This window comes from Sparus aurata, chromosome 18 (assembly GCF_900880675.1).
Source record: "Sparus aurata chromosome 18, fSpaAur1.1, whole genome shotgun sequence".
In the NCBI taxonomy this organism is placed as follows: domain Eukaryota; kingdom Metazoa; phylum Chordata; class Actinopteri; order Spariformes; family Sparidae; genus Sparus; species Sparus aurata.
In genome coordinates this window covers 25927310-25942700 of record NC_044204.1, presented here as the reverse complement: position 1 = coordinate 25942700, position 15391 = coordinate 25927310, and the positions used below count along the sequence as shown (strand labels likewise).

Here is a 15391-nt window from a genome sequence, read left to right as displayed (position 1 = left end):
TTGTCCTCTCCCCTGTCAAATTTTCAGCCTTTGTTGTAACACAAATTGGATTCTTTTGGCCGTGTCCAGGTCAGCGGTGAGCGCGAGAGACGGAGAGGAGGAGAGGGAGTGATGCAACACACCCGGCCGCTATGTGATGATTGAAAGACTTTTTGTTTGGCTACAACCCATCGCCACACCGTTGCCCTGCGTGCATAATCTCATCCAGCGGGCATGACTGAGCACACACAGGTGAGCAAGTCACCGCTGACCTCTATTTATAGACATGCATCTTCACACAAGCGTGTAAGCATTTTCACAATTATTGCGCTTTTGAGCTCTCTGAAACAGCCTCGTAGTCGCCTTTGTGGCTTTCATATGAAGCGACTCATTCCACCTAAAGCTGCAGCCTCCTGTAAATATATTTGTTTCCCCCCTTCCAGTCCAAAAGGCAGGGGTCTGGCAGCTTTGAGCAGTGCCGGCCCAAGCCTTTTGGGGTCCCTTAGCAGAATTTGATTTGGGGCCCCCCTTGGCAGGTATATTGATCATTAAATCCGAATCATCTTGTCTTGAATCAGGGAGCCCCAAGCAGCCGCTTAGTCTGCTTATGCCTCGGGGCGGCCCTGGCTTTGAGCAGATAAAGTGTCTCACTTTTCGCCCTGTTTGCCTCCAACGATATCTCCCTCCATCTCTGCCTCTCCTGCGTTCTCTCCTGTTAACCCGCATTAAACATTTCTCCGCGTATATTCTCCAGAATTAGGGTGTAGTTTGACTTCTCTCCGGTTCCCTCGCGCGGTTTCCATTAATCACTTAAACCCCCATCTTTCAGTGTCTTTCTTTAGCCCCTGCTTCCCGTCCCTCTCCTCATCGATTATTGATGCGGAGGAGGGAGAGGCAAATTCTTGAGCGGAGGCAGAAACGAGATCCATTACAGAAAAGCTGAGTTACACGCACTTGAGGGGGGTCGAAAATAGTTGGTTGTATTTTAAGAAACGGATCAGTCGTCGCGAGAGAGAGAGCGGAAAGATGGACGATGAGTGAACAAGATGAAAAAGGGTGATGAAGATGAAAAATGGTGGTTCTCTTCTCTGGAGAAAGTTTCATGCCAGACTTTGTCACCTTGACCCCCGCTGAACCAGCGACAGACAGGTGGGATGGATGACGGAGGGAGTGGCAGCAGAGCAGTAATGTAGAAGTGAAGGCTTGTGTTACTGCATGTTGATCAGCCAGCAATAATATCTAATTACAGATCAGGACAGTGAGAGGAGAGCGGGGTCGGCCTGGACACGACGCTGACAGTTAAAGTCTTAAATCCAGCGGTCTTATGGTTAATGTAGAGTGCAGATGACGCACAGAGATTAAACCAACATGGACAACAGATACGTCTAATTTGGGTCAGACTAACTCTCATTATTTATTTGTTTGTAATTGTAGTCACAGATGAGCAAACTGCTCATTTGGCACAAGAGGACGCGTTAACCTTGCTTAACTGGACGTTGACAAAGGAACACTGTGTGCGTATCTGTGACCAGTAAACACAAGACAACACGAGACTCCCACACAGACAATCACATGATTAACTTGACGAATACTGATTTGAAAGGACAATGTCACACAATGTGATTCATTTTTAATTACATAATTTTCATCTTTCATTAAAAACATTCATGTGTGTGATCGGATTAAATGTTGAAACAAAACATGGCAAATCACACGACATCTGCGTCTTCACATGTGAGCTGAAATTTTGACATCTGAAAAGAAAATGATGTCACAAGTGATCAGGTTTTAAGAAATTTAAATTTTTACACGTGAACGGCAAATGTTTATATGCAATCAGATATTTTGTCACATGTGGATCAGAATTTCTCCACATTGTCATTAGGCAAATATTCAGTTGATGTTGACACAAACAGGACCTCGTTTCCACTTTAAAGGGATAGTTCGGGTTTTTTGAAGTGGGGTCATATAAAGTACATATCTATAGTCGATCTGTTTCCTACCATAATCACCGATCTGCACAGCCTCAGTTTGGAGAAGTAGAGAGCCGCTCCAGCCCAGACGCTCAGCTTTGAACTGCAGTGAACGGGGTCCAGCAAAAAAGCTAAATTAACCACCTAAAACAAGGCTCACCTAAAAAAAATCTATATAAGTTCAAGTGTACGTTGTATAGGTAAAATTCACACCGCTTTACATCGCTGTCAGACCGTGCTTTCTTTTGGCACTAAATTTTCTCAACCGCAGAACCTCCGTATCCCTATGTAGGAGCGTAACTGGGCAACAGCTGATCTGCGAGCGGCGGAATACAGCGCAAGGCCCAGTTGCTGGACGAGAGGTTTATTTTCGTTGAAAACGAAACTTAACTCTCCGTATCCTTCCGCATTAGCGCTCATGCGTAGGGATACGGGGGTTCGGCAGTTGAGAAAATTTAGTGCCAAAAGAAAGCGCGGTCTGACAGCGATGTAAAGCGGTATGAATTTTACCTATACAACGTAGGCTACACTTGACCTGATGTAAAAAAAATTTGGTGAGCCTTGTTTTAGGTGGTTAATTTCGCTTTTTCTCTGGACCCCGTTCAATGCAGTTCAAAGCTGAGCTCTGGGCTGGAGCGGCTCTCTACTTCTTCAAACTGAGGCTGCGCTGATCGGTGATTATGGTAGGGAACAGATCGACTATAGATATGTACTTTATATGACCCCACTTCAAAAAACCCGAACTATCCCTTTAATGTTTGGTGTCGTTGTGCATTATAGTAAAAAATACTTAGCGATTCCTCTCTGACACATTATAAACAAAAAATCAAAATAATAAACCCTGTAAAAGTGTGTTTATTGAAGGGTCATTGATTACATCAATATCAGATTGTATTGTTTGCACTCTGTGTGTCTGAGACCTCATGAGACCAACAGGTCTCTCAGGCGTCTCACCGCATCTTTAAATGACAAGTGGACAATCGTCCGTCCTGGGTCGTCTCTGTCTTCAACGACTGATGGTTTCTCATTCCAGATGTTTACGTCAGATTTGAATCTCTTGTCTCTTCTCTCTTGCGTGAATGATACTTTAGATTTGCATCCTGGTTGTAGTCGGTCCTCTTTCAGGGACAGGTTGTGTGGTGAATGTCCTTAATGTTTGGCAGCAAATCCAAGTTGTTCAATGTCCTCATGGATACATATGCCTCATCCTGAGCGCCCATACTGTGATTTGATGGTAGTCTGTCCTGCACACAAGACATCCTGTGCAGGTCTTTTCCTTGCTTGGAGAGAAAACCCTCCTCTGTTGCTCTTCCTGTGGTTTCTTTACATTCTTCTAAGGGAGTGTTCTATCATCCAAACTAAAGGTCTTTGCTCTAGAAGGTGTCATATTCTGCAGTCTCTTGTAGCCCCTTGAAGTGATTTGTGATATTGGGTTATGTAGAAAAAAAGGCTTTGACATAAGTGGAAATCCTGATAACTGCATCACGCATGTATTCTGCATCACCCTTTAGATGAACTCTGGGTTTAAAGCTTCAGTGGGCTGCAGTTGCTCTAAATTGGCCTCCAGATGGTTCACAAAGGCTCAAAGTGAAAATCACTGAGGAGCAGAGTGATGCTGTGTTAGTTGTGGGCGCCCTCTGGTGGAATCAAACATAACAACAACAACTACAACAACCGCCTCAGAAGATTTAATCATATCTCATGCCCACTTTCTTCAGTGTTTTTCTCTGGTCATAACAAAACACACATTTCATTAGAAAAGCAGGATTCGACACGTTAGTTATTAAAAAGGTGAAAAAAAAAACGCATGATGTTATTTTGTACACTGGATATAATTTCAAAACACAAATTAAGATACTGCAGCAAAATCAGTTGATGCAATTCAAAAAAGTCAAAGTTGTCCTGTGGAGCTCTCTTGCAAACAATGTAAACAACTTATGCTTACGTTCCGTGTGACTCACCCAAAATAACTCATCTATTGAATGAAACGTGAAGCCAATTTTTAAATCCTGCGTCGTTTACTTCCATGTTTACGAGCTAGCCTTCTTCATCCAGTCAATAATGGAGCATTTATTGACATGCTATCACCATTTCTGCATCAGTGGAATGGAGTGAAAGAATTGGCAGAGCGAGATAAACACGACTCGACTGTGTCTGAAACTCCACAGGGAAACTTTAAGTCTTTGGTTACATTAGCAAGCAGTGTGCCTCACGCCTTTTCTAATGGATTCAGCACCAATACACATTTTCTTATTGTCAAACAAGTTAGTTTGTTGGTTTGTCTTTCAGCCCGAAGTTCATTCAATTCTACTTAAAGGAGCAATATTTAAGAATTTTACTTGAAAACATAAAGAAAAGAAAAGAAAATTACTGAGAATATCAACAGAGTGTAAAGAAATATTAGTGGTGACATTATCTGCTGAAGTTAGCATGCTAACCAGCTAGCCCCGGTTGTGCAAGGCACTTCGCTAGCGTTGTTAACACCAACACTCCCGCGCTGCTACGAGCTCGTAGTCCAGAAATGCTGACGTCAGGTAAGAGGACCACTAGCTACACAGCTAAATGAGCTATCTAGCTAACTTCTGCTGTTAATGGTTACTCTGATGATATGCTGTACTCTATTTGTTTGGAGTATGTATTCAACATGTGGGCAATTCTTATACATGCACCTTTAAGATGTTAATTTCTCTTTTTTTTAATATAATATAAAACAGTCAAGATCATTTAAAAACAACAGCTGGGCACTGTAGTTTTTAGAAATCATTATTCAAACAGGAGGAGCTGATTAAATTTTTTGGGACTATTTTTTGAGCTGCGGATTAATACATGTTTGTGAAACTAGTGAAGTTTTATGACAGCAGTGAAGTGTTTCTGGCATCAAATCAAGATAAACTACAGTGCCCGTCTCCAGGAACATGTAATCCAGTGCAACAATGTGGCTCAGTGATGTGTTTTTAATTATTTTTTTTGCAATACAGTAGTAATATATGGCACAGATGAGTGAGATACGTGAGGCTTGGGACACACAGACATTTGTGTCACTAGCCTACTACATTGTTAGTAGGAGCAATTTATTGCTCGTTTAGGTTTTTTCATGGGATTTGTTGACAATAAGATAAATGTAGAATATCAACACCTCTCTCCTCTAAAGTGTTTGTTGTCTTCTCCTTCAAGGAGTTTTTATCTGGCCTTACAAGAATGTTGTCAGCGTGTTGATCAGCACCTCATCGTTAGACAAGTCTCTATGTGTTCATGCTCTTAAGATGAGTCCGTTCTGAACCTGCCGATGCACAGCGCCAGTCACATCTATCCCCAGTACGGCGTCACTATGGTGATCGGCTCCCGGTTGCGTCCGTTGATAATGGGCCAGGGGTTGAAGTACGGGAAAACTGGCTCCTTGAATTTAGCATCATAGAAGGTGAAGAGGTGGCTCATGTCTTCCGCATCATAAAACGCCACTATACCGCGGCTATAGTCCAGATAGACCCCCACCCTCTTGGGGGGTTTGGAGGGATATACCAAGCTCTCCTCTGTGTCGGTGCACGCTTCATACTCGCTGGTGCCGTTACAGTTGTCCCTCAGCACCAGGGTCCAGAAGCCGTCTTCCGGGCAGAGGCTGATCTCCTCCTTCCTGTTGACGGAGGCTGTGGCCACGCCGAGACCCCACGCTGTCTTAGAGCCCACCTCCACCTCCCAGTAGTGTCTGCCAGAAGAGTAGGCATCAGTGCCCAGCACGATGTTGTAGAGGGTGAAGCGCTCTGGGTTGTTGGGCAGGTTAGGCTGGAGTTTTCCCACCTGGACGCGGGTGCGACACGGGGAAACCCACAAGCAAGGGTAGGCCGTGTCCGGGTCGAGGGACACTGGTGTGGCAGCTGAGAGGGACAAAAACTGTTAGAAATCTACAAATGCAACGACCAACATGTGTTTACAGAGAATTACGCAAGGAAGACTTCTTGGCTGTGACCTTCAACAAGACACTGAACGCCTCCCTGCTTAAACAGTGTAAGACGAGCTGGACAAGAGCATCAGCTACATGATACAAATAAAATATAAATGATACGGCGTCAAGATAGAAAACTGATGTTGGAGTTTCATTTGACACCATCATCAACAATAGATGATGACCTGTCACTGACTAATGACCCGAATAGACCCAAATTAAGTATTTGCCACTGAGGGAATGTAACTAAGTACATTTACTTAAATACTATAACTTAAAAAAGTTTTGAGGTACTACATTTTCTGCTACTTTATACTTCCAAAAGGCAAATATTGTACTTTTTACTCCACTAGATTTATTTGATATCTATAGTTACTAGTTACGCTGCAGATTGGATGTTGCAACACAGCCACAGTTGCACATTTGTATTTATTTATTCATTCATTCATTCATTCATTCATTCATTTTGGTAATTAGATTAAAAAAAGAAACATAAAACTAGTTCCAATCATCAAAAAACCAAATCAGATCTGATTTGACCCACACAACACAGTATTTAAACATTCATGTGATTAATGTTTAATTTACTTCTTTTGATACTTTTGATTGTTCAGTGCAATCATTGCCGGACACTTTAAGACTTTTACTTGAGTACTTTTCATATGGGTGACTTTCACTTTTACCAAATTAATGTTTTAACACAACATCCAGGCTCAGGGAGTAACGGGATACATGAAACAGGATTACATAATCAGGATACAAAATAAGTTGATTGTATTCCAGTAAAGTTTCATTAAAAAGATTTAATAAGATTACACATGCATTCAGTAAAAAAGGGGATTAGTTACTGGATTACAGTTATAAAATAAAGATGATGATCACTCTAATCGAGAGTAAAACCAAATACAAAAAACACTTTACAAATAAACAGAATTAAAAGTAATTTGTTTGGCTTTTTGTATTTTCTTGTGTTTAGGAAATGTAATCAAGTTATGACACTTAAATATTGTGAAACTTTGATTACGTTTTTAAACAAGTAATCAGTAACTATATCAGAATACATTTTTAAAGAAGCCCTCCCGACCCTGACGATTTGTTTATATACTTTTCCTCAGGTACTTTTTACTAAACTGGTCTTCTCATACACGACTTTCAACTAAACTGGCAGCTGAAATTAAGTTTGGACGGCATTCTTCAGCCTCTGCTGCATCGATCTTGTCCGTCCTGCACAAATTCTTTTCTCAGATGTTGTGTGCATACATGAGTCTGCATACCTGGCTGAATAATGGAGCTCATTTTCCTCCAGATTCTGTACTGCAGAGGTCCCAGGAACTCAGCTGACTGCAGGTTTATATCCACCTCTGGGGGGCGCTCGAACAAGCTCTCAGCCCTGACAGATGGAGCAAGAGATGGAATGATTTAAAGCAGAAGGCAGCACAAGAGGGAAGTAAAACATCAGTATTTTGGGCTGCTTTAGTCAATGAACTTTACCAGAAAAGTCATGTTTTTATATATAATAAGTCATTTCACTACTATGAAAGGAGACAGTGATAGTGTTTAATTATTCTTATCAACAGTTAGACTTTATTCTTCCTGGTATGACAGCGTGAGGCACAGATGACTAAACCACAATCATGCCCCCACATCCTGTTTCTACACAACTTGCAGCTAATCACGAAAACAAAACGCCTCTGTCTAGTCACTTAAGACATTTGAAGTAGGGCAAGAGTCGAGTAGAGACATGAGGGCATGTGACCTACAAACCTACAAGGGAACAAGTCACAGTGACTTTAACGAAGTGGTGAATAAGATAAGAGTCAGGATGACACTCACCCTCCGATGAAATCTTTGATTCCCTGAAATGGAGAACAAAAAACGAGCCGGTGATGACAAAATACTCTCTGATGTAAAGTTCATATAATATCTCTGGCGCTGACACAATATTCATAATGATATTTTTTGGTTTTTGCCTGCTCTGTTTTTTATATCTTCTTTTTGTATCTTGTTTTTTTTTTTTAATCATCCTCTCCCTGCTCTCTCTCACCTTGAGCTGCTCCGGGTTTTCCTCCTCCGTCAGCTTGAGGCGAAGCTGGTCGGCTGTACTTTCCAGCTGGCTGATTTGCTCGGTGGTCTGAGTAAGCGCCTCCTCCAGCTGGTTGAGTTTCTCCTCTTTCTGCTTCTGCAGTCTCTCCTTTATGTGCTCCTCCTCCCCGAGCAGAAACTCCCTCAGACGACTGAACTCTGCAGTGACCAGCTCCTCCAGATCTCCCGCTCGCTCCTGCAAACAGAGAGAGGAGTGAGAACGTGGAGGAGGCTACGTGATGTTTCAACCTCAGGCCGTAGTGATCACATTGTTGTGTGTCTAATGTTGTTCCAGTGGTGTGTGTTCATTCTTCTGTCAGTCTGATGTTTGTCACTGAAACCAATACTGACTCTATCACCTACACTAACAACAGACTATAGATATGACTTCACTGAAACACACAGAGAAGAAAACCTTCATCTCATTTGGGTTAAACACGTAGGAAGATGTCTTGTTGTTTGACTACAATGTACTGACTCAAAAACCTACTGATAGTTTTCTGATATTCATCTTCTGTTTGGAAATACCCTGTGTTGTTCTTGTGTTTGATCCATTTAAACATAAACATCTGCACTTTGTAGATATTACACAGTCAGCGGAAGAATGTCATTACATAAAGCTCACGTTGGTAAGACAGTAATACTGACGCTTTTGGATTGTAGGTCGGGTCGTCCGCTTTTCTTAAAGAATTTGTTGGGAATGACCTTCAAATATTAAAGTATCTTACCAATAGGACCTTTAAGTGCTTCGATTTGATTACACTTTATACTCCACAATCATACAGAGAGAAATATTGTAGCCTTCTTTTTACTCAATTACGTTTTTGCTGGCAGCTATAGTAACTAGTCGCTTTACAAATTAGATTTAACATAGAAACTACATGAAAAGTTTGTAAAATATGATAGATTGGTGAAAATGTAACTACAAAGACGGTCTATAAATTGGTAACAATGGTCACCGACTCATCCAGCAACAACTACTGTTAAAATGCTCCAAACACATCAATGATTTAATATGAGAACTCCACCGAATAAGCATCCTATACTGATTCAACACCGATTCTACTGTTCTTCTGATATAGCACAACCTGAGGTATCACCTGTCTGATTCCATGGATTCTTCTACCTTGTCAACAACTGACGCCTACATTACCCACAATGCAACTCGGCCAGTTCAGTAGGTTAGTCTGCTCTGTCGTACCTCGAGCCACTATAGCCTCAGGCAGAGATGAGGAGCAGCGAGCCCAGCGATCACTCAACACACACACACAGATTTTTTGCATTTCCAACTTGACTCAATTGACTCAAGTGTTTCAAGTGACACCACTCGAGACAGTTTATCAGGTTTTGCACAACTCCTTGTGAGGACACAAACGTTTTTACACAACTTTTTCCACATATGCAGTCAAACTCAGAAAGACTGAAAAACCATTTGTGTCGTCACAATTTAATGTGTACAACTGGTGAAGTTCCCCTTTAGGTAATATAATCAATCAATCAATGACTTTTACTTACTACTCACAAGGGTAACTTTAGATTGTTGTGTTGGCACTTTTACTTAAAGGGGAACTCCACCAATGCTACACATTAAAGTATGTTTACAGGTCTTAGGGAGTTCTACTGCATGTGTAGGTACAGTATTATAAAACCTTCTGTGGCTCCAGAGGAAGCTGCAAGTAATCTGATAAACTGCCTCCAGTTATGTCACTCGGTGGCTATGCTGCATTGTGGGTAATGTAGGCACCAGGTTTTAAAAACAGGGTACTTGTCTAGCATTGCAGTCCTGTAACACTGTTGGACTCATTATGGACGGCTAAGGAACAAATGTCCAACTTCACACAGCAAAATCAGATATCGCCTTTTTTATTCCACTCATTAATCTTCCTTTTCAAAATCTGTTACCTAAATTACCCACAATGCAATTTAGCCACTGCGTGAAATCATGGGAGTTCATTTATCAGATTACATGCAGCTTCCTCTGGAGCCACAAAAGGCTTTACGCCCTTTAAGTAACAGTTGTGTTTATACTTAATCCCCTCCTTTACAACATAACCATTATGGTTTCAAGGTATATGGTATTACACAATTACTACTATTATTATCAGTTGCAGGGATTCTTAAAGGAATAAAAATATGAGTGTTTTCGGTTGAGCAAAGGGTTTATAACGCTTTTATACTATCACAAAATTTAAGGTCCGACATGAAACTTGATTGAACTTGAAAAATTTACTTTTTTTTGAAAACACTAATACAGGAGAATTTATTACAATAAATAATCAAAACATTATTGTGGTACGAATGGTGACGATTATCATACAGTGCGTATGATAATCGTCACATTTCATACCACAGTGATGTGGCACGTTAAATGAGTGCCACACACATCCACACACACACACACACACGGGGGAAGGAAGAGAAATTTACAAGGAAAGACGAAGCGACAAACTTCCGCTCGGCCCCGTTGACTGACATCCTGTCAAGCTAACGGAGGAAACAGAGAAGTGAAAATCTGTGAATTTGCACATAAACTGGGTCAAACAGACAGACAGCCACGCACAGGAAACTTACATGCTGAGACAGACACACAGACACAGCTGGGAGAGAGAGAGAGACAGTTTGTAGTAGCCTCCAGCAGAGATGCGTGTTGTTATCTGCTGCAGCAGACACCCCGACACAGCAGATACACTACACTCATATCTCTGTTTGACACTCACACACAGAGACCTCTGTTTAAGGTGAAATCGTGCCAGCTGTTATCGCATTCTGTTTGGGTGTGTGTGCCAGCTTTTGCACACTTGAACACACTTTACTGGTTTGTGTGTGTGTGTGTGTGTGTGTGTATGTGTGTGAGTGTGTGCCTGTAGAAGATAGAGTGTGAGGAGGACAAACACGACGTGACAGGTATGACTGTTTGTTGACCACCTGTCTGGGTTACGTGTAGGACCTCCGCGTTTTGCTAATCATGAGAATCCCCACGTTCACAAAAAGGTGGCTGAGTAACCATGTGTTTTGTCACTGCTAGTCACCATCGGTGGTGTGAGTCATCCATCAGTCACGTCTGTCTGACAGGTAAAGGTGGAGGAGGAATGCAGGTGATGCTGCCTGGCTACCAGAATGACTGGTTCTATTCATAGGATGCAAACAGACACACACAAGTATTTTCTATTCACAAAATCTCGATAGGCCTACCTTAATGAGGAGGATCTTGTCATTGGTCTGAGTCTGGAAGAGCGTGGCCTCCTCGGTCTGCAGCTGGACCCTCTCCAGAGCGACAGACAGCTTATCCTGTCGGTAGGCAGCAGAGATACACAATCACATGCCAGAGAACGCGTCACCAAACAAGATTATACTTAAAAGAAGGGGTAATTTCATTGGTGTCTCCCTCTGAACAACAAGTTTAACTGGAGTCATATGAGTGCCCTTTTCCGTAACTGACATTTCTGACACAAAAAATTCTTACAAAACAGGAATTCAGCGACGGGGAGACATGTTGAAACAGACTGAGAGGCCTCTGTGAGTGGAACAGACAGAAGATGTGAGGTTTTAAGTGCAGGGCAGTTCACAGAGGCCTGCTGAATTTCTGTAAAACACAAAGTACCCAAAGGCAGCCGGGGGCAAACAAGGAGTCTGTGTTTATTTTGTTTTTGTTTTTTTTACTGCAATGTCACAGAAGCTTCTCTGTGAAAGCTCTGTGTGTTAATGTCCGAGCAGCAGACTAAGTTTTTTCTTAATAAACTACGTGTACATTGACATTTAGAAAAGTTGGCCAGATCCCTCCAAGAACAAGTGGAGGAATGTAAAGAGCATGTTGGAGCAGGGCACTCCCTAAAACTCGAGGAGCTACTTTTATAGGCTTTCTGAAAAAGAGAGAGAGAGAAGGCTACATGTTCGTGGGGACTGAGATCACTGAAGCCTAAAGAAGTTAATCACAAATGAATCGAGAGTGATCAGAGGTCAGTGTGTCTGATCCCAGCCAGTGAGAGAGTACCTTGTAGTTTTCAAAAGCCTCGTTAATGGGGATGACATTGTGGGTCTTGTGGTCCCGGGACATGCCGCACACCAGACAGATGGGCAGCTGGTCGTCCTCGCAGTACAGCTTCAGCTTCTCCTCATGCTCCTCGCACATATCCATACCGGGACCCAGGCGCGGCCAGTGCCCGGTGGAGGAGGCCACGCTGCTCATGCTGGACCCGCGCTCCCGCTGCTCCGGCTCCTCCAGCGCGCCCTCCAGGTCCCACCCAGTGATCCCCGAGGCCGTGTTCATGCCCCCGGCTCTCCTCACGCTCTCCACGACGTTGCACAGGAGCGAGTTGGGTCTCAGTTTGCGCCCGCACGACTTTCGGCACTTCGGGCAGCTCGACAACTCGTCCGCCTTGGCTTCCCAGCACTGGATGATGCACACCTGGCAGAAGTGGTGTCCGCACTCGAGGATCACCGGGTCGCGGAACAGCTCCAGACACACCGGGCAGGTGAGCTCCGACTGCAGCTCCTCAAGCGCGTGCGCCTCCGCCATTCTCAGTCACGCACATAATCCTGAGAGAGGAAGAAATGGCTGATAGCAAACACAAAAAACGAACAGAGAGCAAAGACTGCCTTTCCGTTCAGAGACAGAGGGAGTGGTCTGAAGCTGACAGTGTTCACGGAAGAGACGGAGGGAGGGCGTGCAGAGACAGGCTGGGAGCCGCTCCGTGACAGGGCGTGTGGGCTGTGTGCGCCCCGAACAACAGCGGCGAACCGCTCACGTGTTACCCAATTAATTAGATAAAGTAAAGTAGTGCCGTACAGTAGATATAGAAGGCCATTTTCTTCTGTTGTTTAGCCTGTAAGTGTATTAAAACAAATAAAGTAGAAAAAGTACTCAAAAGTGAATAAAAGTAAAGATATTGTGTTAAAATATTACTTCTTTTTAAAAGTGAAAGTCACCCATTGGAGTCCCAAAAGTCTTAAAGTATCTGATAATACATGTACTTAACTTTGAAAATTATTCTTCTGGCAATAAATGTATAAAGTCGAATAAAAGTCTTAAAGTAGCTGATAACAAGTGTAATTAAATATCTTGGGTAAAAGTCTTGAAGTGTCTGATAAGAAAATGTTTCTAAAAAAGTAATTTTGGCAATATTTTAAATAAGTGTATACACTTATTTAAAATGAGCTGCTTTGGCTCAAATGCAGCAGTCCACAAAGTATCCTAAGTACACTTAAATAACACCTAAATACATTAGCAAATGTATAATTAGTAAAAATTTACAGTGTAATCCAAAAGAAACTGTGACTTTAAGTTTAAAGCAGAGGCAAACACAGCTGTTCATGTTGATGAACTCGACCTGTGGTTGTAGGATAGCCTACCTGTTTAACAAGTGCCTCTTTATGAATCCCTAAATTAAACGAGTTGCACAAGGTCGTTCTAGATATTACTAAATGTTTAGCCCACAAACAACTAGCTTCATACTGCCAGGTGTAAGCTAGCTTAACTGTTGTATAACCTAAGTTACACATTTTAAGGTCTATGACAGGTTTTAAATTGAAGAGTGAGCTAAAGCATGAATTAATTAAACACATCACAGTGTTGAGTAATGCAAATGTAAAGGTTAAAGTACACCTAGCTAACATTGGTTAGGTTAGCATAGTGGGCTAACACTCAGTCTAAACTGTATAAATAACTTACGAGCCAACTCATTATGAAACAGCCTACACATATTTTTGATCATGTGCTGATACATTATGTACCACATAAAGTAATAGATGTTAGTTTAATGTAATAGTTCCACTTTTCTCCTGTTAGGCTACTTTTCGAAGTTATGCTATTAGCTGTGCTAACAAGGCTAATCAAAGTTTACTGCTTTTGACTGATTGAAGCATGTTTCCATAGCAGCCATTTTACACATTTAAGTATTAACTTAGACTTTAGGTTACATCAGGTTTTAACATTTTAACATGTATTTGTGTTATAGAGGTTTTTCTTAGAGGTTTTTATGTCAGCAGTTGTGTCTGTGTTTGTCTTTTTAGTTTGTATTGTGACAGATTTTGTGACAATGTGCTTATGAAATGTGCCGTAATAAAGTTACTGAAAAACATACATTTGTTGTGCAACCTGATAATTCACTAATAAACTTTGCTTTAACATTATATGAATTTCTAAAATAGGTGTGACCTGATAAACTCAGGTTACTATCACTTTGCATTCAACTTATCAGCTAGGTATCAATATTTGCTATTTTTTTATTACCTTATCTCTCAAGCAAGCAAGTGAGCATTAGGGGAGCTTTAAGGCTCACTGATGTGAAACACACCTATTCAGCAGGTGGGCTGAGTGAGCCAGGTGCTCAGTAAGGTTTAAAACAGCCTACAGCTGCTGAGCAACCAACGCAAAACAAGGAAGAGGAAGAAAAACTAGCTGACACAGAAAAAGTTGGTAAGGTCCAGCTAAATTATGAATAAAGCCTGTAGGGAGGGTCCCCTACCGACACCAATCATTTTCATATTGTCAACAAGTTTAGGCTCAGCTCAACACTCCTCAGTGTGGAAAGTGAAACTAGGGTAATTCCTGGTCATCGACAGGTTACGACTCATCACCAGTGACTGTAAATGCAACGTTATTACTCACAGTCCAACCAGTTTCATGAACTTGACCATAATTACTTTCTGCATGCTTATTAGTCAGGCTGCTGCCAATTGTCATGTCTCTGAGCGCTCACTAGATGGCCATAATGAACCGGCACCATCTGAAATTTGTGCCCTTCAATGTACGACCAGATCCTGGAATTTATTCTCAGGTAACAAATTTAAGACGATCATCCTGTTTGTGTTGTGTGTGCTAGTGTAAATGTATTAATATGTTTAGATAGATTAAGCCCTTTAAGAGAATCAACATTCACAAATCAGAATTGAATGCATAAATATCTTGTTTTTTAAAAGGAAAGAGGTGTTAAGGTGAGTCTTCCATTCAAGAGAATATAGTTTTGATGACAACAGAAACACAAGACAACCCAAAAACTGGAGGGAAAAGGAACAAGAAACAAAGAAAGCTGACTCTGCTCTGATGAATGTGTTAGTGTGATGATATTTACTCACAAATTATTGCCAAAGAACATCTGAGGAGGCGTTGAAACAACACCTGGAGACAGTGCAGGAATACTGAACATCAAAATGCTTCAAAGTGCTTAATTTCTCACACTGATAGATGATATTTGTCCCATGGTAACTGTGAAAGTTTTTCCCAATCAGAAACCATGATTGGTCTGTCCATAAGGTTTGAACGCACGCACCGTTGCTACAACGACAGTCTCAGGTCCAGCAACATGTCATCCTACAAAGTGTCGTCATGCAAGCTCAGGCGAACAGTGAAAGTGGCTAAGAAGCGGTATAGGGACAAAGTGGAGGCTCAGCTGTGCAACCGCAACAGCAGAATGTGGCA

General features: G+C 41.9%; 1 protein-coding gene across 1 annotated transcript; it reads right to left on the bottom strand.

Annotated features, from left to right (window-relative positions):
- Positions 1-2791: 2791 nt before the first annotated feature.
- LOC115568311 (zinc-binding protein A33-like) lies at positions 2792-12699 on the bottom strand. The gene is made up of 6 exons (XM_030395490.1): positions 11966-12699; positions 11167-11262; positions 7937-8170; positions 7726-7748; positions 7167-7282; positions 2792-5824 (listed from the first exon to the last, which is right to left on the bottom strand). Exons 1-6 carry the CDS (start codon positions 12488-12490, stop codon positions 5259-5261), a joined length of 1560 nt encoding a protein of 519 aa, XP_030251350.1. The 5' UTR covers positions 12491-12699; the 3' UTR covers positions 2792-5258.
- Between the last annotated feature and the right edge of the window lie 2692 nt (positions 12700-15391).